Source organism: Falco punctatus (assembly GCF_963210335.1).
Source record: "Falco punctatus genome assembly, chromosome: 4".
Classification (NCBI taxonomy): Eukaryota; Metazoa; Chordata; class Aves; order Falconiformes; family Falconidae; genus Falco; species Falco punctatus.
In genome coordinates this window covers 70,661,169-70,686,867 of record NC_137583.1, presented here as the reverse complement: position 1 = coordinate 70,686,867, position 25,699 = coordinate 70,661,169, and the positions used below count along the sequence as shown (strand labels likewise).

The 25,699-nt window shown below is 37.9% G+C and overlaps 1 protein-coding gene across 1 annotated transcript in view; it reads left to right on the top strand.

The window, feature by feature from the left end:
* SPAG6 (sperm associated antigen 6) overlaps positions 1-19,626 on the top strand; it is a 35,829-nt gene extending 16,203 nt beyond the window's left edge. Inside the window, exons 5-11 of the mRNA XM_080382340.1 lie at positions 6,496-6,701; positions 7,580-7,753; positions 10,206-10,358; positions 12,693-12,884; positions 14,194-14,310; positions 17,072-17,217; positions 19,414-19,626. Coding sequence (XP_080238466.1) covers positions 6,496-6,701; positions 7,580-7,753; positions 10,206-10,358; positions 12,693-12,884; positions 14,194-14,310; positions 17,072-17,217; positions 19,414-19,480 — 1,055 coding nt within the window. The 3' untranslated portion in view covers positions 19,481-19,626. The remainder of the gene's footprint in view (positions 1-6,495; positions 6,702-7,579; positions 7,754-10,205; positions 10,359-12,692; positions 12,885-14,193; positions 14,311-17,071; positions 17,218-19,413) is intronic.
* The last annotated feature ends 6,073 nt before the right edge of the window (positions 19,627-25,699 follow it).

Below are 25,699 nucleotides of genomic sequence, written 5' to 3'. Positions count from 1 at the left end.
GTTCATAAATATAGCAAGATTCTTTTTCTTCTCTACTGTCATGAAATTTTAAATTGGAATAAGAACCTACTCTAACTATACCAATTCAACAGTGCTGTACCTTTTGTGGGGAACGGGCATATCTGACACCAGCAGTGCTGTTATGAGAGTTGCTCTAAGAGGAGATGCATTGGGCCTGTGGCCAGGAAATGATACTCTGCTTTATTCTCCTTCATGAAGAAATTTCAGAATCTTGATGTATTGTGTAACTGTTCCTGTGGAGCAAAGTTTCTTTTGCTTGACATTAGTTCTTATTTTATATACATAGTAAAATGGAGAAGCCTAGGCAGAACCAAGTTTCATTCAGCTTACAGCATTGCCTGCAAAATACATGTGCCAAATTCATCGCACTGACTATATTATCATTAGCCAGTAGACCATACTCTGAGTCAGGAATAGATCTAGGAATCCGATATCGAGCAGTTCGCTGCTGTCTCACAAGCAGTTGTATAACTCACTGGCAGTGTCATGTTCCTATTTAAAAGCTGATCCATGTGGTTGATAACTATATAAATAGCTGGAAAAAGAATTCAAGTAAAAGTTTAGAGCGATGAATCAAAAGAACTGAGGGAAGAAACTGCTGTCTGGAAAGGGTGGGAGAAATGGCTTGTGTTCATGTTGTTTAAAGTTAAACTTATTCTTGGATCATAGCATTAACTCATGCATTTATGTTTGGTTTTGGCTCTAAAATGTACGTAGACCGAATTTGAAAGCTGTTATTTTCTTTCCTTTTTTTTAATTGATATGGAGTGTTGGACTGTGGAAGGCATGGGGGATTTCCCCTTCCAACTTAGAGGGGGTTGACTTAATGGGACAGACTCCAAAGTTGTCAGCCCTTTCCTAACAGACAGCTCTTTCTGGGGAACAAATTCATTCTTGGGGCACCTCTGTAGTAAAGATCTTTTATTGTTTGGTCATGGGGTCTGAATTCCACTCTTAGTGGAAAATAATTGTTGCTTCCATCTGAAAGATATTTAAGTGTCATTTGAAAGTGTTTGTATAAATGTGTGTAGTGTATCTGTCTGTGTTACTCCTAACATAAACATTTCTGTGGTTTTGTTATGTTAGTAAATCAATATTGACTCACTTCGATTGCCATTCATGCTATTCACTGCATGGATGCTGGTTGATCTTTAGGGTGATCCAGTTCACTCTGTGATGGCATTGTCTGCAAAGATGGAGGTGATGTGAGGGTGTTGAAAACAACAAACTCCTTGTACAAATTTTTATTCCATGGTTATGAATTATTTATTCACTGACAGTGAATGGGTACATATCTGTCAATTTATGCCAGCAATAACAGCATTTTCAGAAATAAGGTTGAAATCACGAGGGCTACCAAGCTGCAAGCATCAGGACTTAGACAGGTCACTAGATGTAGTCAGTTAAAAACAAAACAAAACCCTGAAAGAAATTGTTTCTGCCTAGCCACAGCCAATTTTGGAGATTCACCTTCCTGTGCAACAGAGTCACAGGAAGTCTCTACAATGATTACTGAAAGTAGAGGAGTTACGCTGAAGAAAGATCGCTTTGTGATGGTATGTTTCTTACACTCCTACAAGCATGCCTTTGCAACAGGATATTGTTGAGATGGGATACAAAGATAGATGGACCTGTTCTTATCAACATCTGGTGTTTACTGTTCAAGAAACTCTGGATTAAACTCACAATGCTTGTGTTGGCAACATTTAGCAGTTATGGGTCTCTTTCATTGACCGTCTGTGGACACATATTGCAGCTTAAACTCTAAAAATAGAGTTGGGTGTGAAATGTTTTTCCCACCCACAAAAGGTTTTTCAGTTTCAAAAGCTGTTTCAGTTCCAAACTGGGACAACATTAAGACAAGATTTCATTTTTTTTCCTCTTATGAGAAGTCTGAGGGGTAGGGAGGCTTATTTGCCCCAGCAAGAAAAGTTCAATAGTTAGCACATATGTCTGGGATGTATGTGGGAGACAGATTAAAGTCCTGATTTGTCTCAGGCAGGATGTGAACCTCTGTTTCCCTGAATGCAAGCAAAGGCTCCCAGCATTCGGCAATAACTGTGCAATGGGAGGATCTCTCTGCTTTTAATCAGAAATTCCATCCATGACCTGGTAAAGCTGCTCTCTAGGAACTGTGGTGTATGTTCCCATGAAAAGACTTCAATTTTGAGAAATCAAGGCGGCTTTTTTTTTTTTTTCCCTGATGAAAACATTCTCTGGTTAGCAAGTTCCCTACTGTCTTCATATAACAATCTCTTAAAATGCAGTTCTTCTGTGAACAGATGTCTCCAGAAGGCCTGTGAGATTTTAGGTCAAGACAGATGTCTCATGAGATTTCAAGACACTAGAAATCTTGCCAGGTCAGATTCCAAAATCTAGGAACAGCTCTTGCAGTTCTGCTTTGTCTGGCAGATTCCTTTGAGCTGAATTTCAGATGCTGTTCTTACTCCAAAGTGTACAGATCAGTGTGCTGTGATTTTGCCATTCATTATTTCTATTTGTGTTTGAAAAAAAGTGTAAAGTGTTTCAAATACCATGAAAATACCATCCAGTCCATGAGAAGTATTTTGTAAATTTTTACTAATACCATATTCAGTTACTTTTAAAATGCAAAATTCTTGTGTGTGAGGTATGTAAATAACATAGCTTTCCAGTTGCTTTGCCTCTGTAAAAGGAGTAATTTATTAATCATCTCTTACCTGCTTCAGCATATTGTAAATTGGTAGGACCCCCCCCCCTCCCCCCCAATACTGTTTATACTCAAGTGTATTGCTGAGAGTGGTGGTGTGCTCATTTTCTGTCATACAGTGGCACTCTTAGGATCATAGGATAGCACAGCTTGGAAGAGACCTCAGGAGGTCTCTAGTCCAGCTTCCTGCTCAGAACAGGGTTAGCTACAAGATTAGGCCAGGTTGCTCAGCTCTCCGGTGATTCAAGTCTAGCAGTAACTGCGTTATTCCAGGATCTAAGCTTGCCCCATAACTAATGGCTTGCATCCTTCTCCTGCTGAAAGGTTTTCCCACTGGTTCTAGTGGAATCTTTAGCACTGTGGTTGTAGTGGTCTGCATAAACCTGTGATTAGGAAGTGCAGCCTTTGGACTACTTGTGGGGATTAGTCTTCCTATGCGGCCATTACATGATCACACAGTCCTCAGAAAAATACAGTATTGGTGGCTGTTTTGGTCAAAACCTGTTATTTCCTGTGGATACACCTGCTACCACAGCAGAGTCTGTTTGAGAACCCTGGTCTGGACTGAAACTTGCATTTGCTTCCAGGCAAAGAAAGTTTTGCTGCTGCTCTGTTATGTGAATATGGCATTTGTTCAGAGCTGATTTTCTTTTTCTGAGGACTACCTGCACATTCATTTTCTCAACTTCATCTTTTCTCCCTAATCTTTTTTATTATTCATGCTATTATTGCCAACATGCTAATGTTAGTGTGGATTTTTTTTTTGCTAACACCGTAAACCAGTTTAGACCAATCCTGTAAGACTTCCCATTGATTTCAGTGGACATGTACTCAGGATCCTAACTCCTCTTCATTCATTTTCCACTCCTCCTGATCACATAAACTCATGACTAGCCCTCAACTTGCTTTGGATGAATTTCTTGGTCTGTGATGAGTACTTCTGTATTGAGACAAATCTGTACAATTCTAGTACAACTTCTAGTTGAACTGGTGACGTCCTAATCTCCGAAGTCTTTCATTATCAGTATGTCTTCTACCTCCATGTCAGTCTGTCTTGTCTGCAGTATCTCCATTTGCTAAAATCTTCCTAAAGCGACTAATTTATGGTGAGTTTTGAATCTTGGTTCTCTTGTCTCTGAGCATATGTAGAACAGCATTCCCTACCTTCATTCATGCAGGGAGAAGTCCTACGCTATCATTATGTAGTTGGACAGGTTTACTGAGTTGCATCCTAAACTGAAGTTCCAAGCCCAGGCTTTTCATAACTTTCTGTGGAATTAAATTACGTTCATAAATTAGTTTTTCTCTGCTTCCTTTCTCCTCTTCAGCTATTGGTCTTGTCTTTGCCCATATAATGCAGTCTTGGCATAGTGTTCAGAAAAGTCTTTTTGTAATTTGTTCCAAATCTTTTAATTTCTTTGACCTAATAGTTGTTTTTAAAATTTCTTCTTGACAACTGCATTTTTTCCTTTAACTCTTTCTCAGCCTTCATTTTTTTCCCCACCCTGTCTGTGTTTTGTAATTGGATAGCAAAGTTTCATGAATCCTTTGGCGTATAGTCTGAATTAAAGATTTTCTGCTGAGTGGGAAAGTTATTTGAGCCTCTTTATGAGAAAAAGAATTATCACAGAATCATTAATACTTATAACTGTAGTTTTGGGCTGAGTTTGCAGGGGAGTTTGATGAATAGATCTATATTTTCTTTTGTCCCTGCCTCAGCTTTCCTGTTTTTCTGACAGTCTGTTTACTGCTTGTCTGTCTTTTATACATAGTGCAGCCCTCTATGTGGTAAGTTATTAGCCGTGAACCTTATAAACACCACTGGAAGAACAACCATTTAATTAACCATGACCAACAGTAACCATCAGTATTTAAATGATATCAGACTTCTAACAACAAGAGCTGATCTAAATTGGATCAAGTGTAGTTTGCTCTACATGGTTACTTCTGCATGCCTGGGCATAGCTGTGACCTTAAGGTGTTGCTTTTTATCTCCCTACTCAAACGTCATGATTTCAGCTCATAAGGCATCAAATAAACCTATTCTTCTAGTAGTATCCTGTCCCACTTGACGTGATTTTCCCGATACTAGGATCTCCTAGCAGACTGTAGGGAATTGTGTTGGTTACTCTGAAGCTGCTACTGAAGCACAGTCAGGTGGATTAGTCTGGACTGTTGGTCAGTGTATTGCATCAAAATATTATTTGAAGAAACAAGGTATGTTTTTTTCCATTAAAAGCTGAATGTAGCTTATACCACTTACATTGATTAGCTAGTTTTCAGGTTTGTTTTCAGATATGTTTCAGGTATATTTCATTTCAAATTTGTAAAACTGAAGATCTGGCATTTGGGTTTTGTTGAAATCTTACGATTTGTGTGTATTTGGAGGATGCACTCTCTAAAATGTCAGTCAAATAGTTATTTGAAAAGTGAATCTTGAAGGGTTGGTTTCGTATTAGTTTAAAAATTACTGCATTATTTATTAATTTTGTGAGGTAGTGTGCTTTAAAATATTATAAAATAATACACAGTGTAAATATTTGACTTATCACATGTATTGGAGTGTGTGGCTATAACTCGCTAATTGAAAACAAATCTGGTCAGGAACATTGGATATTAACAACGTAATAATGACATGACTTACAGATTTCATGAAAAACTATATTAGTCTATGTATATTTAATGAAGTATGCTATATTTTTCTTAGTATGAAAATCTCTTTATGGATGGACTATAAATCAAAAGCTAAGTTAGAGTCTTGAAATACAACAGCCATATGTTGCCATGGTACTGTAAGTCAAGATAAATGTTAAAGATAATAATGGATATGCATAATAAGGTGTAGCAAAACTGAACTAAGAACCTAATAGATTATTGAATCCCCCCTGAGTTTTACCACTTCTTCAACAGTATTTTAAAATAGGACAGCTTGGTTTTAGTATAAATTTTGCTTCTGATATCCAGTAATTCTTGTTTTAGGACTGTGATTAATGCTGCATACATGGAGAGAGCTAATGAATTTCTAACAGTGTAATTTTTGTCAGTGTCAGCTAATCATATGCTCAGATTTTTTCTTTTTTTTTTTAATTTTTTTATTTGAGGTGCTGTTAGTTAAGGATATTGTACTAATCTCAGACACACAATATCCCACTGATGATATTTCTCATTTGTCTAATTGTGTATGATAACATTTTCATGTGATTAAAGTATAAATTCTGTCTTGTCCCATATATGGTAGCAAAGCCTAGTTTTGATCAGCAAGTTCCATTTTTCCCATCTTTTATGTGAGATAAGTCTTTTATGTATGTTTTTTGTATTTCTGTTTTTGGCATTTGATCTATGCTAATATCTGCTTATCATTTAAAGAGGGTAAAATGCTCTCTAATTAGGTGGTTGGTAAAATTTTGGTACTTTGGCTTTCTTTGTTGTTGTTAGCCATGCATAAAATGCTTTCCTATTGATCAGGGTAGAATAGCCAGGGTTTAAACAGCTGACATCTGCTTACTTTAAAAAAAGAAAAAGAAAACAGAATAACAAACCATTTCAGCCTAATCTACCTCAAATGTGTGCATGTAAATGGGGGTCCATCTATTGACCTGCATTCTTTTCAGTTGTGGATTGGTCCACACGGTTTATGAAACCAGGAGGGCTGATTTGAAATGCAGATGTCGAGACAGTGAACTACACCCTCCCCTTTTTCCTTTGCTGTATCTGTCAGGGTGAAAAATGGCTTGCACAAGGGTCAGTCACCCATACTCACTTAATTACTTTCCTTGGACCTACAGAACTGTCACAAGCTGTGGTGGATGCAGGCGCTGTTCCCCTTTTAGTGCTCTGTATCCAGGAGCCAGAAATTGCTTTGAAAAGGATTGCTGCTTCAACTCTCAGTGATATTTCAAAGCATTCTCCAGAGTTAGCACAGACAGTAGTGGATGCAGGAGCTATCGCTCACTTAGCTCAGATGATCCTGAACCCTGATGCTAAACTGAAGGTACATTTAAATTTTTTTTTAAAATCTCCATTATACCAGTCATTACTTGATATTGAATCAAAGACACTGATGTGCATATTTATTTAGGAAGCTCTTGTTTTGGGCATAAACAAAATATAACTACATAGTTAGTGACAAAGAGTTCTGAACATATTCACAGATTTAGCTACCGGATAAAAACTGCTGCTCTGTGAGCAGCAGCTAAACTAATCTTTAAAGTGAAAAGTATGAATTTTTTTGAATTTTATAGTATATGAAGAATGCAACATAAATTTTTAATAGATAAAATTTGCGCAATTCAGTTACATTAAAAGGGTTTGCATACTTAAGATTATACTATAAAGCAGTTAATATTAAATGTATTATTGTATTTTAGTATGTACTAGCTGATGTGAATAGCTGTTGTCAAAGGTTTAAGCACTAGAGTTTAATGGACACAAAAAATGTTTCTTAATATGATTTTTCTGTCTTACTCTAACAGAAACAGAAGAGAACATAAAAACGCCACTTCAAACAAATAGATAAAAATTCTTTGATGTAAGATCTGACAGACCAAACTTAGGCAAATAAAGATACTTTCTGTAGAGTTCACTAAATTTAAATTACAGTTTTAAAAGGTGTATATATATTTTCTTTTTTAATACGTAGCAAGCTTGAATGGGATAAAACAAAGGAGAAACTTTTATTCAGGAACCAGCGAATGTTCTGTGCCATTATATTCGTGCATGAATTGACTCAGTGAATTGTAAAATAGCTGTAATTGTTTTCCCTATCCTGCTTTGTTTTCCTTGATGCAATAGATTTTTTTGTGTGCAGGAGGAGTGTGTGTTGTGGGATGTTTGTATACTATTGATTTTATAACAATTTTTATTTACTAGCGTCAGGTGCTGTCAGCTCTAAGCCAAATAGCAAAGCATTCAGTGGATCTTGCAGAGTTGGTGGTTGAAGCAGAAATTTTCCCAGTTGTGCTCACATGCCTGAAGGACTCAGATGAATATGTCAAGAAAAATGGTGCAACTTTAATTAGAGAGATAGCAAAGCATACGCCTGAGGTAAAACCTTGAAAATGCAAATACAAGGTCATATCATTAGATTTTACACTTTAAATAAAATACAGGATTATTCTGTCATTTGCTTTTCGAAAGGGAGGGCAAATAGCTGTTTGGCATGTTCATTGGAAAAATATGGAAATGGTTGCTGATATTATGAGATGTGTATTGAATATGAATTGGGTGAAGAAACTAGGAATCATACAATGTATACCTACCTACCTCATTCCATAAGATATCTGCACAGAGAGGGAGTTCTAGGCTGACAGTATTGTCAGTCCTAGATATTAAAAATATCATGAGAAAAGCCTCACAGAAGTCGTGATACCAGCTAATAAATTACAAGATCATCCTATAACAATAATAGACAGCGTGTGTCTTTTTTAAAAATCTTCTGGGATGCTGGGATCACATTTTAATTATTTTTCCAATGACAATGAAGGTCAAAAATTCTTTTATTTATTATTAAACTGATGGTAGTTTCTTTTATTAGATTGAGTTTATAATTGGAGTCTCAGCATTAGCAGCATTTTTGCCAGTAATTGATACAGAAAGGTGGGGGATGTTTGGCAAAGTCAATAGAAAAGAAATAGGAAAACCAAGGAATTATAACTTTTGTTAATCTGTTGGACCATAGAGGTAATTAAAAGGCTCTAAAAATGACTGGAATAAAATACAAGCAGTATATTTGTGGAACACAGCCATTTCAAAATCATGATACTAGCTTAACAACTGAGAAGTGTTTAAACATTAATACTGTGCTGTTTCTTCAGCCTACTAGTCTTTAAGCTGCTGGTGATTAAAGGTTACACTCTTGTCACATTTCCTGCTTTCTCTCTGCCTCTCATGAACAATGCAACTTCACTTTCTCAAAAAAAGTGAAGAAATTATCATTATCAAAGCAGGGCACTAGAGCTGGAAGCGTGAGGCCAGACTCTCAAGGCTGCAGGTGAAGTCACAAGAGCTGCTAGCACGGGATCCTCCATGCAAGGGGAATTGGCCATTCTAGCAGCTCTCTAAAGGAGCTGTAGGAAGTGTATGGGTGACTTGCAAGTCACAATCCATATTTAACTATTCACCTTCAGAGTGACGGTGATCTGTGTCCATCTCTGAGCAACTCTATTCAAGCAACACATGTTGCAGCAGAGACAGATTGACAAATAATATTTCTAGAGGAGCTGGTTGTGTCAGTCATGTGAGCGTTGTGGCCTTTGGATCTCGGCTCTCTATCTGCATATCTGCATATGCAGTAAAATTCATGTGAAGGTCAGGATCTGGGGGACTTGCAGCAGGGCCTGAGGGTCACAGCACTGGGGAGTCTATGCAGCAGCTCTGTGCGTCTAAGTGCACGTGGCTGTGGCCAGATGTAGGACTTAGGAAAAGCTGTTCACACGATTATGAACTGCAGCTAGTGATGACTAAGTTATAACTTTAAATTTCATGTAGCTGTTTCATGAATAAAACAATGCCCTCTTAAAGGCTCTAAGGCAAGGGTGGATTTCATGTTTATAGGAATCAGCTGCATTGGAAATCCACATTCCTCAGTATTGTTCATTTAATTTTGACTTTTAAGAAAGCTATTTCTTAAAATATTTATTTAATATTTAATAAATATTAAAAAAAAAATTTCTATTGCTGTGGAATCTTTGGGAAAAGTGGGATATACCTAAAAAGATAGAAGAAAATAATCATAATATAAAATAATTTTAATTTCTATTCACTGTTGCTATCGTACATACCCTACTACTGTCCTTCAAGTGATGTGAGAAGTGATACCTTTTGGGGAGAAATGTGTTGCATAGCTTGATTATAATTTGTAAGCAAGGCTGTATTGGCATTCTGGGGCAAACTCCATTGCCCATCGAGTGTGTTCCCTGGACACCTCTCTGAGTACACTAACATGGCAGAATAGTGTAGTCCAAGTTGTTTTGCACACCCGTGACAGTTGTCTCTGGCTTCATGCCTCAGTGGGGGGATCCACAAAGGCTTTCATGCTGCAGAGGTTTTCTAGAATGCAGGTGAGAGGAGGACTGGGCCTTTCCCTCTGTCCCTGCACAGAGCATGTGATGTTGGCTTGGGAATGAGTGGGCACTAGTATGAAAGAATATCTGGCTTAGTAGGTGCATCTTCAAGAGCATTCATGTACCGGGCTGTCACTCGCACGTTTCTTTGGTGTATACTAATGGAGTTGAGGATGTATCATTCCATGCTGTGCAGCATCAAGAATTCAGAGTCCCAATCTCTTTGCAGGAAACTCAATCAAAACCAGTAGCGAAACAGCTTCCTTCCTGAGAACTTCATGCTGCACTTGGTGCCCCACAGTTTGTATGATATATCACTGTTATTGCAGCTTTATTTTGCAAATCAGGAGCAATACATTAAAGACTTTGCTAATGTAGTGCTTTATGCCTGTTGATACTTCACAGTATTTAAATTCTTCTGTTTATCTTTTCAGCTTTCACAGCTTATAGTAAATGCAGGTGGAGTTGCTGCTGTGATTGATTGTATTGGCAGCTGCAGAGGGACTGTCAGACTGCCTGGCATCATGATGCTTGGTTACGTAGCAGCTCATTCGGAGAACCTGTCAATGGCAGTGATTGTCTCTAAGGTTAGCTGTTACTTTATATTGTGTTTCTGGAATTCTTCAGGGGTACTCTGAGAAGGAGATACACATTAACATATACAGAGAATGTATTTTGTAACAGAATTACATACTTGCTGTTGACAAACACACTTTCTCCTAATACTGCTGCTTTGTACAGCTGAAATTGTGGTAACCTGATCAAAGTGTGTCTTCATGAAGTAGAACCTTTAATAAAATGTCCTGGATTAGTTTGTGAGCATCTGTTTGTATTACAATACATGATTTTTCTGTGTTGCAATTGCACGGGTACAGAAAATAAGTCAGTGAATTTCTGTGGTCTGTTTCCTCTTAAAATGAATATTTGTGGCTACATCAAAACCCTTTTTGAAACAAGAATATTTAATGACATGTTCTTCATTGCACTAGCATGACTTTGCTAGTACTGCCAGAGTAGTCTCACAACAGAAATCTTCAGACTTGAAAAGACTTCCGTTTCTAAAGTTGTATGGTTTGATTCAGTTGTGCAAGTGACATTTCAAATGAGATAACCTATACGTTTTCAGGTTTAAATAAATTCTAATGTGCAATGATATAGAAGGGAGAGAATTTGCAATATTCACAATAGGTGAAATTAGTGCCTGACATAATATTCTGATGTGAATAATGCTAACTAATGACAGGAGGAAGGAAGTAATTTCACCGAGCATTGTTGGCCCATTTTCACACTGTGTCAGTCATTTAAAATATACTGTGTGAGTGGAAACAAAGAAACAATAAAGATGGAGGAATAGAAATGTCTTCTAGTAGGAATGCAAGTTAAAAAATGGAAGTTGCTATAACATAACATCAATAAAATATGCAAGGAAGGTAGAAGTGATTACAAAAAAAAAAAGCTCTTCTGCATTTGAAAACGAAAGCAATAGACACTTTTTCCTTGCCCTCTCTGGAGGCCCTTGTCTGGGATGTGTCTATTTCTCTCCACTTTCAGGGATGCCTAAAGCAAACATGCTCTTGCTGTTGAGGGCTTGACATTAAATGGGATGAATCCAGGATTATGTTCATGAGAAAGCACCTAAATGATAACTTTTTGAAGAGTAATAATGGTTGCTACCATAACTGATTGAGAGTGCAGTGAGAGATTTTAATAGGATTCTGTTCAAACTCTTATGAAAATTAAATATTTTAAGGAATGATCCACAAAAGAAACCCAAAACCCATTAAAAAAAAATTGCTTTAGGGGAAACTAAGCTTTTGGAGTGGTACATAGTGCTGAGGACAGGGCTTGATAAACTGGAACCATTTGAAAGAAATGCACTGTTGCATAACCACATGCAGTTACAGATCTACAATCTTATGATGTAACAGTAGCATATTCTGGAAAGGATGAATTCTGTAAAATGATTTTTGGGGTCATACTGAACAAACACTTCATTGTGGTGGTCTGCTGCAGTGTAGTGGCAAAAAAGACAGACAATTCAGTCCTTTTGTGGTATTGAAGAGTGAAAGCATAATTGGAAAAGAGAGGTTAATCTATCTGTAGTACTAGTGTATATAGTTCTGTTGTTGTAATTAGAAAAGGATCCTGAAAAAAACCTTATGAGTGTGCAGAAAAGACTAAAAAATTATCCATGGGATGGAGAAAAAGGTATTCTGGTTAGATGTTTAGTAGCCTTGCCTTACCTAAATTAGCATGAAATGATTCCTATTGAAGTATCCTGGCATAAAATACCAGCTACTGAGTAGCTCCATAATCCTGTGGAGAAAGGGTAAAGACTGTGACCCTGAACCAAAAGAACTTAAGTAACAGCTGGATGTGAGTGAGATATTCTCCATCTATTGATGTCTTCAAATCAACAGTTGAAACCCTTTCTGGAAGTGATTGGATGAGTCAAACATGAAGTACTGGACTCAAGAAGAGGTTGCTAAATTGAAATTGAGTGCTGTGGATTAAAAAAAAAAAAAAAAAGACCCAATGATTGAGCCCTTCTGGTCTTAAACTGCTTTAATAATTCATAAACACTGAAATTCTTTTATTTTCACTCTGACAAAACTTGAAGCCTTTATTCTTAGTACAGCCTGATTGTCATGTATTCCTTTTATCCCTTAAATCTGTGTTAGCTCAAACTGCCTTCTGAGTCAGAACATTGAATCTGTTTGTCTCTTTCTTTAACTAGATTTATTAAGATTTATTAAAAATTCTTGATAGTCATGAAGTAAAAATGACACCACTGGCATACGTTCTCTTACAGCTTATTTTAGAAGAGTGTAGAGAAATATTTTCTACCAATTTGTATCAGTTTAAACTTGTCCTTCCCTGGTGTAGATTTTTTAAGGTTGTGCTTTTGACTGATGCTACAGGGAATACCACCACTGTGTGCCTGCTTGCTAGAAGAACAGGAAGATCATATTAAGGCAGCAGCTGCTTGGGCCTTGGGCCAGGTTGGAAGACATACTCCTGCGCATGCACGTGCTGTTGCAGTAGCAAACGTGCTACCTACACTGCTTGCTATGTATGTGGACACACGCAGTTCAGAAGACCTTCAAATGAAAGCAAGTATTTTTGTAGTATCTACAGTACATTTATTGTAATCAACAGGTATAAGTGCTTAAAACCTACTAAATGGTATGTGCTTTTATTGATGTTTATTGAGGCACGGATTTCCTGGGTGTAGGGTGTCCAAAGGCTGTGTATCACTTGTTAGGACTGGCTGGCCCTAATGGGTGTGCATATGGCGTATACCAAATCATATGATACAGCCATTTTAAAGCTGTATTAAATGGGATAAATCCAGGATTATGTTAATGAGAAAGCAAAGCACCTAAATGATAACTTTTTGAAGAGTAATAATGATTGCTACCATAACTGAGAGTGCAGTGAGAGACCAGCAGTCTGGTCCCTTATTTTCTTCCCAGTTTAGATCAGTTGCATACACCCATAAATGCTATAATTTCTTGTGACTAATCTCTAATTATCTACTTCTTTTTAAAGTATAAGACCTTGTACAAAATATAGTCCTTGTAGGAAATTTGCTTACACTTTTATTATTATAATAAAACTATAACAAATATTGAAAGCTCTGCTCTTGAAAACATGTAGCTGTTCATGTTTAGGGCCTTCCTTGTGTGGGAGCTAGTAGAGTTGCAGTTAGGGTAAAAGTGTATTTTTGAGCAACAGTAAGCCAGCCAGCTGAAGAGTACAATATGACAGGATATGGTCTCCCATGTTGTACTATGTTTCTGTATGTTCCACTGAAGATTAACATTCCAGATCTGTAAAGTAACTTCTGTATAATTATTTTCAGTAGTTACCAAAATATCAAGGTGAAATTAGCCGTAGCTATAATCCTACCCAAGAAGTTCTTTACTGCTCGTAGCAGTCAACATTGAGTCTGTTTTCAGAAACTAAGCACTGATGTACAACTGTTTCACTTTCTCTTCCCCTGGACAGTACTGCACTTTGACGTCCCAGATCAGCAGACTCTTCTAGGAAGCCATTTCTAAAATAGAATCCTTTAAAATGTGTTTTGATTTAGCCTTCTTATTATATTACAATACTTCAATTTACTTAAAGGGTCTACTCCTGCTTTTATTGTAGTCAAAAGTAAATTGCCATTACTTTGACCATAGATAACATAATAAGAATATGATGCACTGTAGGTTTTGAGGTTTAATAAATCTAAGTAGAAAATTGATTCTTCATTAAGTGACCTGATAGTTATCATAGTTTTTTGTTCAGAAAATGCTCTTTGAGAATTCTGATCAATTTGCCTTTTTGATTAGACTTCAGTGATATATAACATGATTTCTTGTTGTTTTCATTGATGTCTTACTAGAGAAATTTTATTTTGCATTTCAATAGACTAAAAAAGCCTTAAAGAACATCCTTCAGAAATGCACCTATCTTCCAGCACTTGAACCATTGCTGCATGATGCCCCTCCCAATATTATGAAACATATTGTTGGGCAGTTTAGTAAGGTAAGAAGAGGCTCTGCTTGGTAATATGTTAATGGTTTTCTATTTAGCAATGAAGCTATCTTTCCAAAGATGAAATCTTTCTAAAGGTCTCAGTTGTTTTCTCAGGATCCCGAAGCATCCCCTGCAGAAGTAGGTTTGGAGCAACCAGTTCTTTTGTCTGATAAAGCTAGAGACTGTTTCATTTGGAAACTGCCATAATTCATCCTAATGCTGGGAAAACAGTTGCTTATAAGCAAGGTGGTTTTTTCTTCTTTGCTTCTTGAGATGAAGTGGAATATTAACTCACGTGCAAATATTTTCACTGAGCCAATGTGTCACATAAATCCCAGTCACATCTGTTTTTGATAAACTACAAGCTGTCTGTACAGGAGTGACTTAAGTCAGGTATTTTACAATAATCTAGAGTATGAAGGCTTCACCACTTCTATCTTGTTAATAATATTCAGTATCAATTAAGTAAGTGTAAAAATCCTAGATCTTTTTTCATCCCTCTCAAAATTTGAAACTGTTTGTTATTACATTGTTGATTTTGAGTGCAGCACATAAAAAGTGATACACTTTGATAAAAAAATTCCAGATTATTTAAGTAATTGCTAACTAATCAGGAGATTTCCAGTGTCTGCAATGTTGACCAGCTGTTTGGAATCCTGCTCAACTATAGACTATCTTTTGTGTGATACTCTGCAGTATAATGTCAGCAGGGGGTACCAGGCTCTCTTGGTGAGATGTTCTTTCTAGAAATAGCCAGGTAAAACACTCTTGATATTCAGTTCTGATTATTGCAGATCTGGAAGCACTAGTGTTTGTAGTGCAGATTTCTGATTACATTGCCACACTTAGGTTTGTCCTATCTTCTTGCTAAGTCTGTACAAAGATCGGAGGTTTGGTCAGAATCCAGTGCCTTTTGTTTGTCTGCTGACTGGAGCTGTTAATGAGCTGAGTGCACAGTAGTTGGTTACCCAGTGTATAGATTTGAATGTTCTTTGCTGTTGAAGTGGTTCTGTACCCTTTATATCAGCTGATGTTTTGTTTTGTTTTTCTTCTTCTCCTACATTGTATTAAACTAACTATACTTGTCTGGCATTTGCTCTTCTGAAGTATACATTTAAAATTAAGTTCTCTGCAGTAAAAGCTTTTTTCTCTCCTGTACCATAGCTTGGGAATTTGCAGTTCTTAGAGCTGTGGTGCATTACTTCTGTGGGCTTATTTATAGCACAGTAAAAGCCTTATTTCTGAGCTGTGCTTCAGAGTGGGATGCTATCCATTCTTGGTGCTGGACTGGGTAATTTTAGCATTATTGTTTTCAGGGTCTGTGCAATTCTGTGCTGTCTCAGTTTGGACTGGGGGAAGGTAATGTGTCTCAGAGTTGCTGTCTTTAGGGTCTCTTCCAAGAGAGTTTTCTGCTGTCTTATCCAGCCCGGGAGTCACAGTGTGGAGGAGGAAGGCAGGGAAAGGGCTGTATCCCGTGTCCTTGCTAGTTCCTCCTTGGCAGTTCTTGTTATGGGAAATACATGGAAACAGCAGTCTTTTCAGTGCCCACAATTAAATGATCACAGTTGTTCCTGATACTTCTGTGGAGCATATAATAGGGAGAAGTCATGCTGCTCCTGTGTTTTTCTTCACCTGTGTGTTGACTTTTTTTACAGCCTAGAGAGACCAGAGAGATGAAGGCTGTTTGCCTATATGCATGGCAGAAGCCTCATCCTTCTTTTGCTTCAGCCTTTTAGGCAATCCCTTCCTCCTTCAAGGCTCTTGTTTTACACTGAGATAGTCAAATTTATGGCTTGATTTGTCTGACCAGTGTGAGGGCTTACAAAATGCTTTTGCCCCTGTGATATATAACTCTTGAGTTGGTTTTAAATCCATGTGGTTTTGTTGTAGATGCAGCTGATGTCTTGCATTATCTGTCTCCACACACACACCCCCCCTTCTTTCTTTTTTTTTTTTAAATATTATTGCAGCCTTGTAGGCCTATCGACTATGTGCTGTCATTCTCCCTTGCCTGGCCCAGCCCCCACCTCCCTCCCTCCCATCCTCTGGACAGAGCTGCATATTGGCATCACTCAGGGAGCACAGAATGTATTGTCTGATCATTTCTGCTTCTCATCCCCTTTGGCTGCAGAAACTTCACATTTTTTGCTTTGTGTGCATGTGTGTATGTGTTTGTAAAAGGCTTCCATGGCTGCACAGTGTGTTGTAGGATTTTAATATCTAGGAATTTAATAGTAGCATGTAATGCTTCAAGGCTGCATTGTTCACTTGCAACGATTCTCAGTATTGTTTTCATGCACTAATCTATACTAGATCATTATAATGATATAAAATTCTGCTCTACAATTAAACTGTGGGAATTGACATAAAAGACCTGAATAACTTGGTTTAAGTGGAACAGATGCTGCTGTTATTCCATGTTAGTGTTCTGTTTTTATTATCTATTTCATCTCTACAATCTTACTGTCTCCATAGGAATAATTCAAGAAATATTATTTACGTAAAAAGAAATACTCAATTCATTAATTTTAGATATATGTTATGTATTAAATTACATGCTAAATTGTTATAAACTTAAAGGGCTGGTTTGTGATTTTTTTTTTCCCTGTACAGCTGGGTGTTAAAATACAGTAGTCATTACAGATGTTGTACTTCTGTTCCTTTTTATCTATCCTCTGAATTAAAAACAGATAAGCAATCTTTGAGCCTAGTAGCGTAGAGGTTCCTTTAAAAGACAATATTTTTTTTTAATGTACTTTTCTGTGTGTAGGTGTTACCACATGACAGTAAAGCACGTCGTCTCTTTGTAACAACTGGTGGACTTAAAAAGGTTCAAGAAATAAAAGCAGAGCCTGGGTCACTTCTTCAAGAATATATCAGCACTATTAACAATTGCTATCCAGAGGAAATAGTAAGGTAGGGAAAATTAAATTTTAAAAATTCATACTTACAACACTGTTAGATGTTTTTAACAGGAACAATACAAAGCAAGTATTTAAAATATTAATTAACTTCTACATTAATTTTATTTTTAATAAAACACTGTAACATTTGGTTAATTGCCCCAGTGGTAACACAACCGCTAGACACGTACTTTTGAACACTTTCTTATTTCTGATTGGTTTTGGAATCAAATGTCTTTGTAAGCAAAGCCCAAATAATCAGGTTGTTGCAGGAAACTGGAGAGAAAAGTCAGTCCTGCACTACCCAGACAGGCTGAGGCTTCAGCACAACTGCTGTCATATTAATGTCTGTGGATGTTCAGTTTGTACTTGGTAACTTATTTATGGATTACTCGGGCTCCAAAATACAGGTATTGATGAATCTTTGGTTGCATCCTGGACTGCCCTAAGAATCTTTCTGAACTAGTGTATTCAGAGGCTCATTGGAAACTTCCTTTCATGTACAGAGGGTCCAGAGACTCTCCTGCACAGTTGCTCTGCCCACAGCTGCCCTTCCTCCCCCAAGCCTCATCATGAGGCTTAAGTGTTATATAAAAAGACCATACACCAGCTGTCTGCACCAAGTTGAACTTTGCCCTTAATGAATAGAGAAACACTATTAAATAGCTTACAGTCAAAATGTCACCATCTTAAATTGTAATAATGAGAGAAATGCCCTCCTAGATTCTAGATACCCATTTAGCAGTCCTTCACTCTATCAACACGGAAAAACGATGTTGTACTCGTGCACTCCCTCTACAGGCTCTGAAAATCTGCATCATCATTTTAATTATAGCAACAGAGTTCTTCAGCGAATAGTAGCTACAAAGTCACACAAAATGAAGTCCTGCTTGTCTTGACACAGAAAAGCTAGTGGCTGTCAAATGGATAAAAGCAAAATCATAAAGAAACTTTATTCTGCAGCTTATACTTAAGAGGGGAAGAGGACATTTGCTTATGCTTTGCTGGACGTAATTAATGTTTCTTTGTTACAGCTATTTTTTTCCCTGTAAATGAAACAAGGTTACTCATGTAGGCTGGGATGTAATAAAGAAAAGGGCCCCTTCCAACATCTACTGCTTGCCTCTTTGTGCTACTGCCTGATGTTGGTTGTGCTGCCTGAGGCACAGCTGCTATAATAGACTCCAGCTCTGGGTTTGTCCTGGAGACCTGTTATTTTAGGCTGTTTGCAGACTGAATATAATAATGCATTGAAAAGTTAGCTTTCAATCAGAGAACTAATATGAGTTTTAAAAAGAGTTACATTATGCAGAAATCACCCAGAAAATGAAAATCAACAAGGTAAATAGATCTTCCTTCAGTGTGAAAACATTGGGGATTTCTGCCTGAATACATTTCAGGCATGCATTATGTGGAAGTGTGTTCCTCTGTCTTTATACTTAAAGCTTCCAGGGCTCAGAGATTACAATTCACATGCCTGCAAAACCAGAAATGTACTAAGATGCATGTTTTTAGAATAACACACAGTAATAAATGTCAGATACTCTTAACCTGGGAAACAAGTATTAAATGCAGGTTTGGTGATGTTTGCATATTGGAAGCATGTAGTTGGCCTGTTGTGGAAAACCAACTGAATGACAGGAGGACAACAATGGCACCATAGAGTCCTACTCTAACGAAAACCTACTGGATAATCTCTGTCCTTGAGTTGGTATTAGAGAAGGTCATTGTGATAATTTTTTTTTGTTCTAGAATCAATGTCTCTTGCATTGTTGTAGACTTCACATTAATTTTGGGGTGTGTGCTTATGTTTGACAAACAGCAGTAGGCTATTGTTGTCTGGCAGTCTATGGTTCTGTGTAAACTCATGCTTTTTTACTAAAGGACATAATTTCAAAGGAAGTTAACATCTACATTTCTCAGTAAAGACAATGCTTATGGCTGCTGAACCTATCTGAAAACTAGCCACTTACCTACGTACCCTAACAGAAGCTAAACATATTTTTGAAAACCTGACTTTCAAGTATGAGTGGTAATATAAGTTGAAAAGCAGACTCTTAAAATATTGTAGGGGAATAACTGTTGAATTCCTTGACCAGTGCTTAATGCTAGGATTTTTGTTGATCAATAGAAATACAGAGAGTGTTTCATTATTTAGCACAGAACATGCCTTGTAGTCTAATGCACAAACAAAATGTTTCTCTTTCAGGTATTATTCCCCTGGATATTCTGAGATGCTTCTGGAAAGGGTGGAAAATTACCATCCAGTTTTATAAACCTCAAATTTTTTAATAGAGCTGTAATACAAATACAGCCATTGAAACTTGTTTGATTCTGAAATCTTGTACTGTTTGAACTACTGAAAGAGCTCGGCAATTCCAGCAAGCTGTATTTTGTTCTTTATAAACTTGTTTGTTGCAAAGTTTTTGTTCCTTTTTGTTTTTCTCTGACATCACTCCCATTTGCAGCATATATGAATGGAATTTCATGCAGGGGTGATGATTTATCACAGAAGCTTTTTTAGAATCAGTCATTTCCTTTTCCTTCCACAAGAAAGGTTTGTTGTTATCTCATTCAAATTTTAGCCTTTTCAGTACTGTAACCATTTTCCCCTTTTGCCTCTGCATATTGTTTAGAGCTTCCCAAGCTTGATGAGGGGGGAAAAAGCTGGCTCCTGTGCTTTTTCTAATTATGGAATCCATTCTGTGGTGAGGTATTGCCTACTGCTACCTTTCAGAAAGCAAAGTGATATGATTTTGCATCTCCAAACATGTTAGTAGCTGCTATACGTAAAGAAATAATCAGATCTGATGCTGATAAAAGGGTTGAATTCTGCATGATATATGACAGTCTGGTGGTCCTGGCATGGTAGAGGATACATCTTCTCAAAAGTTCTAATTCAGGCAGGATTCACTGTGGAGGGAAGCAGCAATACCCTGTTTGGTGTATGCATTGTTGTTCTTCTTGGAAAGGACAGAGTGAACTTAGAACTTCCATGGGCACAAAGGACCCTCCGAGGTTCGTCTGCATTTGGATCAGCAGCAAATTTATGCAGCTCAGAAGAGAAAACTGCTTGGTTGCAGGAACAGTGTTAGCAAAGTTCTGAGCACGTTCAGAGGGGACCCGCGTGATGGGACTGTTCAGTACTTGTTCTTCAAGAGCTGAAATTGCTGCAGAATTGAGTTGAAACACACTTGAAACTTAGTCTTGAAGTTGCAGAATGCATTGATGTGGAGGTTATTGGAGATGTGAGCTCTTGTTTGTCTGTAGAACATCCTGAGAGATTTTTGCAATCTTATGTAGAGTGAAAAGACTTTTACATTCTGCTTATTCCTCTGGTGTACTGTAGCAGCGGGGAGCAGCGTACAACCCTTTAGTATTGCCTAATATGTAAATGTAATTTACCATTTTTTGTTCTTCTAACCATTTTTCTTTTCCTCAGATGCAGCTGTTTCTTGTGGGTTTTTTAAAATTATTTTTTTTTTCCCAAAGAGTAATAAAGAGTGTTTCTGGGACGGGATGTTGAAATACTGGCAGCCACAAGGAAAGACAATATTTGAAAACCCCCGCAGGAGACAAACTTGTCTACTTTCTTAAACATATTAACTGATTGAGTTTATAAAGCAGGGATAGTCTCCTCTATTACTCATAAAACAGGAGCAAAAACTTATTGCAGTTGGAAATGATTTAGAGTGGCTTTTCTCTGCAAAATTCCAAATGACTATTTTCTTTTATCCTTGTCAGCGTATTTTTCAACAGTTCACAAAAACATTGATGGGCTATCTTGTGTAACAGTTTAATTCTACAGAGGGCTGTACGGCTCCTGTGAGGTACTTGATGCCCTCAGACTGCTCTTCAAGAGGAGCAGGGGATGCATGGTACCTTGTGTGGAGTCTGAGATGGAAACTCTTGGTGACATGAATGCTGGTATAGAAACCCCACCAGCTGGGTTTTTTCCTTAGCACACATCAGAGTGAAAAGTCTTGGAACTGACTAGCTTCTACTAAATGCCTTTTCAGTTTTGGTGTTCATATTCTGACATTATTAATGCTAGGACACTAGTAGAAAAACATTAGGTCTATTAAAAAGATTTTTCTAATAATTTTCTCATACACATTATGGATATTTAAAAATAAACCCTTATACAGTCTCTAAAAGAAAATGTAATGGACAGTCTTCCAGACAGTCTGGAAGGATCTGAAGCCTTTATTTTCCCTAACAGAACAGAAATGGTGCAGAGGGCTGAATGCAGTCGCAGTGCAGATGGGAGGCAGGGTAGGCATGGAGCTGTGTACTGTCCTGGTTCCAGCTGGGATAGGGTTAATTTTCTTCCTAGTAGCTGGTGCAGTGCTGTGTTTTGGATTTGGTGTGAGAACAACCCTGATAGCACACTGATGTTTTTGGTTGTTGCTGGGTGATGTTTATACTAAATCAAGGACTTTTCAGTTCCTTGGGCCCTGCCAGCGAGAGGGCTGGAGGGGCACAAGAAGCTGGGAGGGGACACAGTCAGGGCAGGTGAGCCGAAGTAGCCAAAGGGATATTCCATACCATATGACATCATGCTGAGTGTATAAACTGGGGGAAGAAGGAAGAGGGGGGGACATCTGGCATTATGGTGTTTGTCTTCCCGAGTAACTGTTACATGTGATGGAGCTCGGCTTTCCTGGAGGTGGCTGAGCACCTGCCTGCCCGTGGGAAGTACTGAATGATCCCTTGTTTTGCTTTGCTTGCATGCACGGCTTTGGATTTACCTATTCAATTGTTCTTATCTCAACCCTTGAGTTTTACATTTCTTGCTGATTCTCCTCCCCATCCCTCTGGGTGAGGGGGCTTGAGCAAGCGGCTGTGTGATGCTTGGTTGTCAGCTGAGGTTAAACCACGACAGTACCCATAGCTGCATCGTGTGCTTGGGAGCACTCCCACACCATACAATGCTAATGTATATGTTTTGTGCAGAGAGAGCAAAGAGGCTTCAGTCCTCTGACAAATGTACTCCTGCTGTGTCACACTGTGATTACACTGTAAGGATTCTACAGAGTTAAATTTCAACGCCTAAACAATTTGTTCACAGTCTTTTCACAGTCTTTTTCTGATTCCTGGCAAAGGAAATGATTGCACAAGGGAAACCTTCAAATCTATCTGATTGTGCAGAGCACAATCTAAATCAGATGTAGCATAAATACATCTTTACACCAGCTAGGCAGTTCTGTCCTAGGCCAGTGACTGTTTGGCCTCTTGTTGCGGGACTTCCCTGGACAATGTCGCATGCCATTAAGTTGTGACAGTGTGAAGCCCTCTCCCACGTACTTTAAGACACCCTGAGCTCTCCTTTGCTGGCAGGCTGCTTCCCTGCATTGTATATACACCTTGTGGCTGGAGGCTTCTCTGGAGTTACAAAGTAGATCTAGCCCTTTACAGCAGAATTATCGCTAATTTGTATTTTAGGCTTACATTACTAGGGCAAGAGCTGGATTTTTTTCCAGTACTGTTTCACAAGCTCAGCGTTTCTATTGCATCCTCTCATTTGGCTTAAGTCATCATCTAAAACTATATTAATGTTTGTAATTGCTACTCTGGCAGGCTTCAAGTGTGTATCATTTGTCTCAATTTCATAGAATAAAATGTAGATTTGCATTTTAATTCATTGTGTAAATGCTGTTTTCATGCTAGTTTGTGACTGATGCTAGAGAAGATGAACAGGCTCATTTTGCAGCTTAAGCCTGACGCCACCTTTGGATGTTTGTCTCAGTTTGCCACCGAACAGTGCCTACTTCTGAGCTTAGGACATACAAGCATTTCAAGTAAGTGTGCATCTCACAGAGGTAGCTTATTAAGAGACACAAAGAAAATTAAGCCAGTGTTTTGGCAGAAATAAATCTAAGCGGAAACAGCCCTTAAATAATTTTGCCAGTTCCTTTGACTGCAGCATTGGATATTGCCACCCAAGTCTTTAAAGATCTTCTCTGGGGGCCTGAGCCATGATTTTTGTCTACATTACTACAGCTATTATTACATCTACAGATGTAAACCAGGGCTTTGAAAGAAATGTGGATGTGTAAAACTTTACCATATTTCATTCAGTGGATGGATTAATTGGCCTACAAAAGCTCCATTTTTGTTTGAATGACTGGAAACCAAAAGAGGATCTGAAAAGAGGAAATTCAAGGAGTTTAGCTCTTGTGCATATAGCGCATATAGTGTGTTCTGCAAGTGTTGTACAGAGGGATTTACCAAGGGATCGCTTTGTCTCATCTGAAGTAATCAATCTGCTGGAGATCTGCATCTTAACAAACAATATCATGAAGGAGCTGAGTGGAACTGGTGAAGGAAGAAAGGAATCTCATTTTGTGAAGTAAAGCATAAAGTTACTGTAATTAGGAAGTGGATGGAGTGTGAGTAGATCCTCAAGTTCTTGACTTGGTCTAGGGGGTTGTGAATTACCTCGGCCAAAAGGGAGTTTTAGGCATGGGGGGGTGCAGTGGGGTAGCCTTCAGCTTCTGGTGTAAATTGGAGTCCTCTGATTTCTGGGCATGTAGGGGTGGCTGACCATTGTCCCTTCAGGTGAGGGATCTGTGAAAACATGCTTACCTTGGTATTTTTCTTAATGGCTGCTTGGTGTCCAGTATCTTGGTGGTTAAGAGTTTTAGATCTCCTTGTGTGATCAGGTTAGAAAGGAAATACGGAGCAGCACTAGATTGCAAAGCCAGTGGTTCCACTTCTTGCACTGACATAGGGTTGGTTTTATGATCTTGGATAATTACTACAAATCCCAATGTATCATCATCTTCAGCTGTGAAGTACCTGTTATACTCCTTTTTTAACTTGCAGAAGGGCTGGGAAAATTAAATTCATATGAGAGGTTGATGCAGCGGAACTTAAGTTCTTTATAACTAATACCATATTCAGAAAGGAATATTGTTCAAGAAATGACAAAAATTTACCTAAGACTCTTAAGAGATGCTGATTTTTAGAATTCGAGTTGAACTAAAAGCCAGTGGGTTTTGTGAGTTTCCTCATCTGACACGATTTCAATGGATCTTGGAGAAAGAGGAAATTACAATGTCTCTCATGACTATAGTAAAACTATTGATGTCATTTTTGTATAATACTTAACTGTTAATATTGATGCTACTATGCTGTATTCTGTAGTCAGCTCTATAATTTAGCTAGTGAAAATACCTATTATATTATTACCGCTGTACTGTATTTCTAGATACTGCACAAAAGATTGAATTAAAAAATACATATAAGCAATACTAATGCATATTTTGATGATGAGAATGCCTTTTAACCCAGTAAATTGTATTGTGCTGCCTTTCACAAGAGGTTACTCTTACTTGGGTTAAACACATTTTGTAGTTGCTTGTGTTCTCTCTCAGGGGTCTGATCACAAGGCTCGCTGAATTCTCAGCGAAGTGCTGAGGACCGTGATCTACTGTCTGTAGCAGAAACCGGTTGTGTTCACTATCGCACATCAGCAAGCTATGGAGAAGAACAATGTGAGTGTACTGATGCCATCATCTTAGCAGAGTTCCACAGAGGTTTTGAAGGCTTGCATTTTCTTTAGAAAAGTACACTTATTCTAACTAGTTCCTACCTCCAAACAGAGTTAAAGAATAGGTACCCAGATTAACTTTAAATGTTCTATATTTTGTTCCTTTTATAAAAAAAAAAATAAATTTTGAGAGGGGAGAAAGCATGTTAATGTCTTTCTAAAAAACAAGGTTCTTGATTATATTTTGTGTCAAAATCGGCAACAAAACTCTTTGTAATCTTGTGACAAGATTTGTGCCCTTTCTTTTCAAGGGAGGTTTTGTCTTCACTGATACAGACTAGTGGTGTGTTTTATCCCTGTTCTATTTATAATTGGGTCTGATGGCCTCTGTACATGCTCACCTTTTAATATTAGGGCGGTGTTAAAGCCATTATCAACCTAAAAGGTTGGATTACTACCAAGATGCAGCCTTTGTTGCCCCACAGTGCCATAAATTATATTACAATCTATTGCTGAAAAATTAATAATATACAATGTAGAGGTCTGATGGAATCATGTTAATGAGAACACTGAAGCTTCATTGACTTGCAATATCATTGGAGCTCTGAGACAGGTTTATAGCCTTGTGCAAAGTATATTTGTGTTGGTTTAGACACAGTATTTATTTGGTCACACCCAGTTAAATGTTTCCTTACTAAATTAAAAGAAATACTGGTTAGTTCAATGAGCTACAAAGGTATATAGCATAATTTCAGGTTCTCAAGTCACAGAAAATAAGCCGCAACAATGGAAATTGCTAGAGGATCAAAAATGATGGTTATACTAGAGTGAATATGAACAAAGAGGGAAGGGAGTTTTACTGAGTTGGGCAAAGTTAATTCTTTATGACTTGAGCAATGTGTAAAATTCAGGAAGAACAGCTGCCATTTGTAGTCTGCTCTGATCTTTAGGCAACCCCTTCCTGTTACACTTGCACAACACACACATGCACACTTGCAAG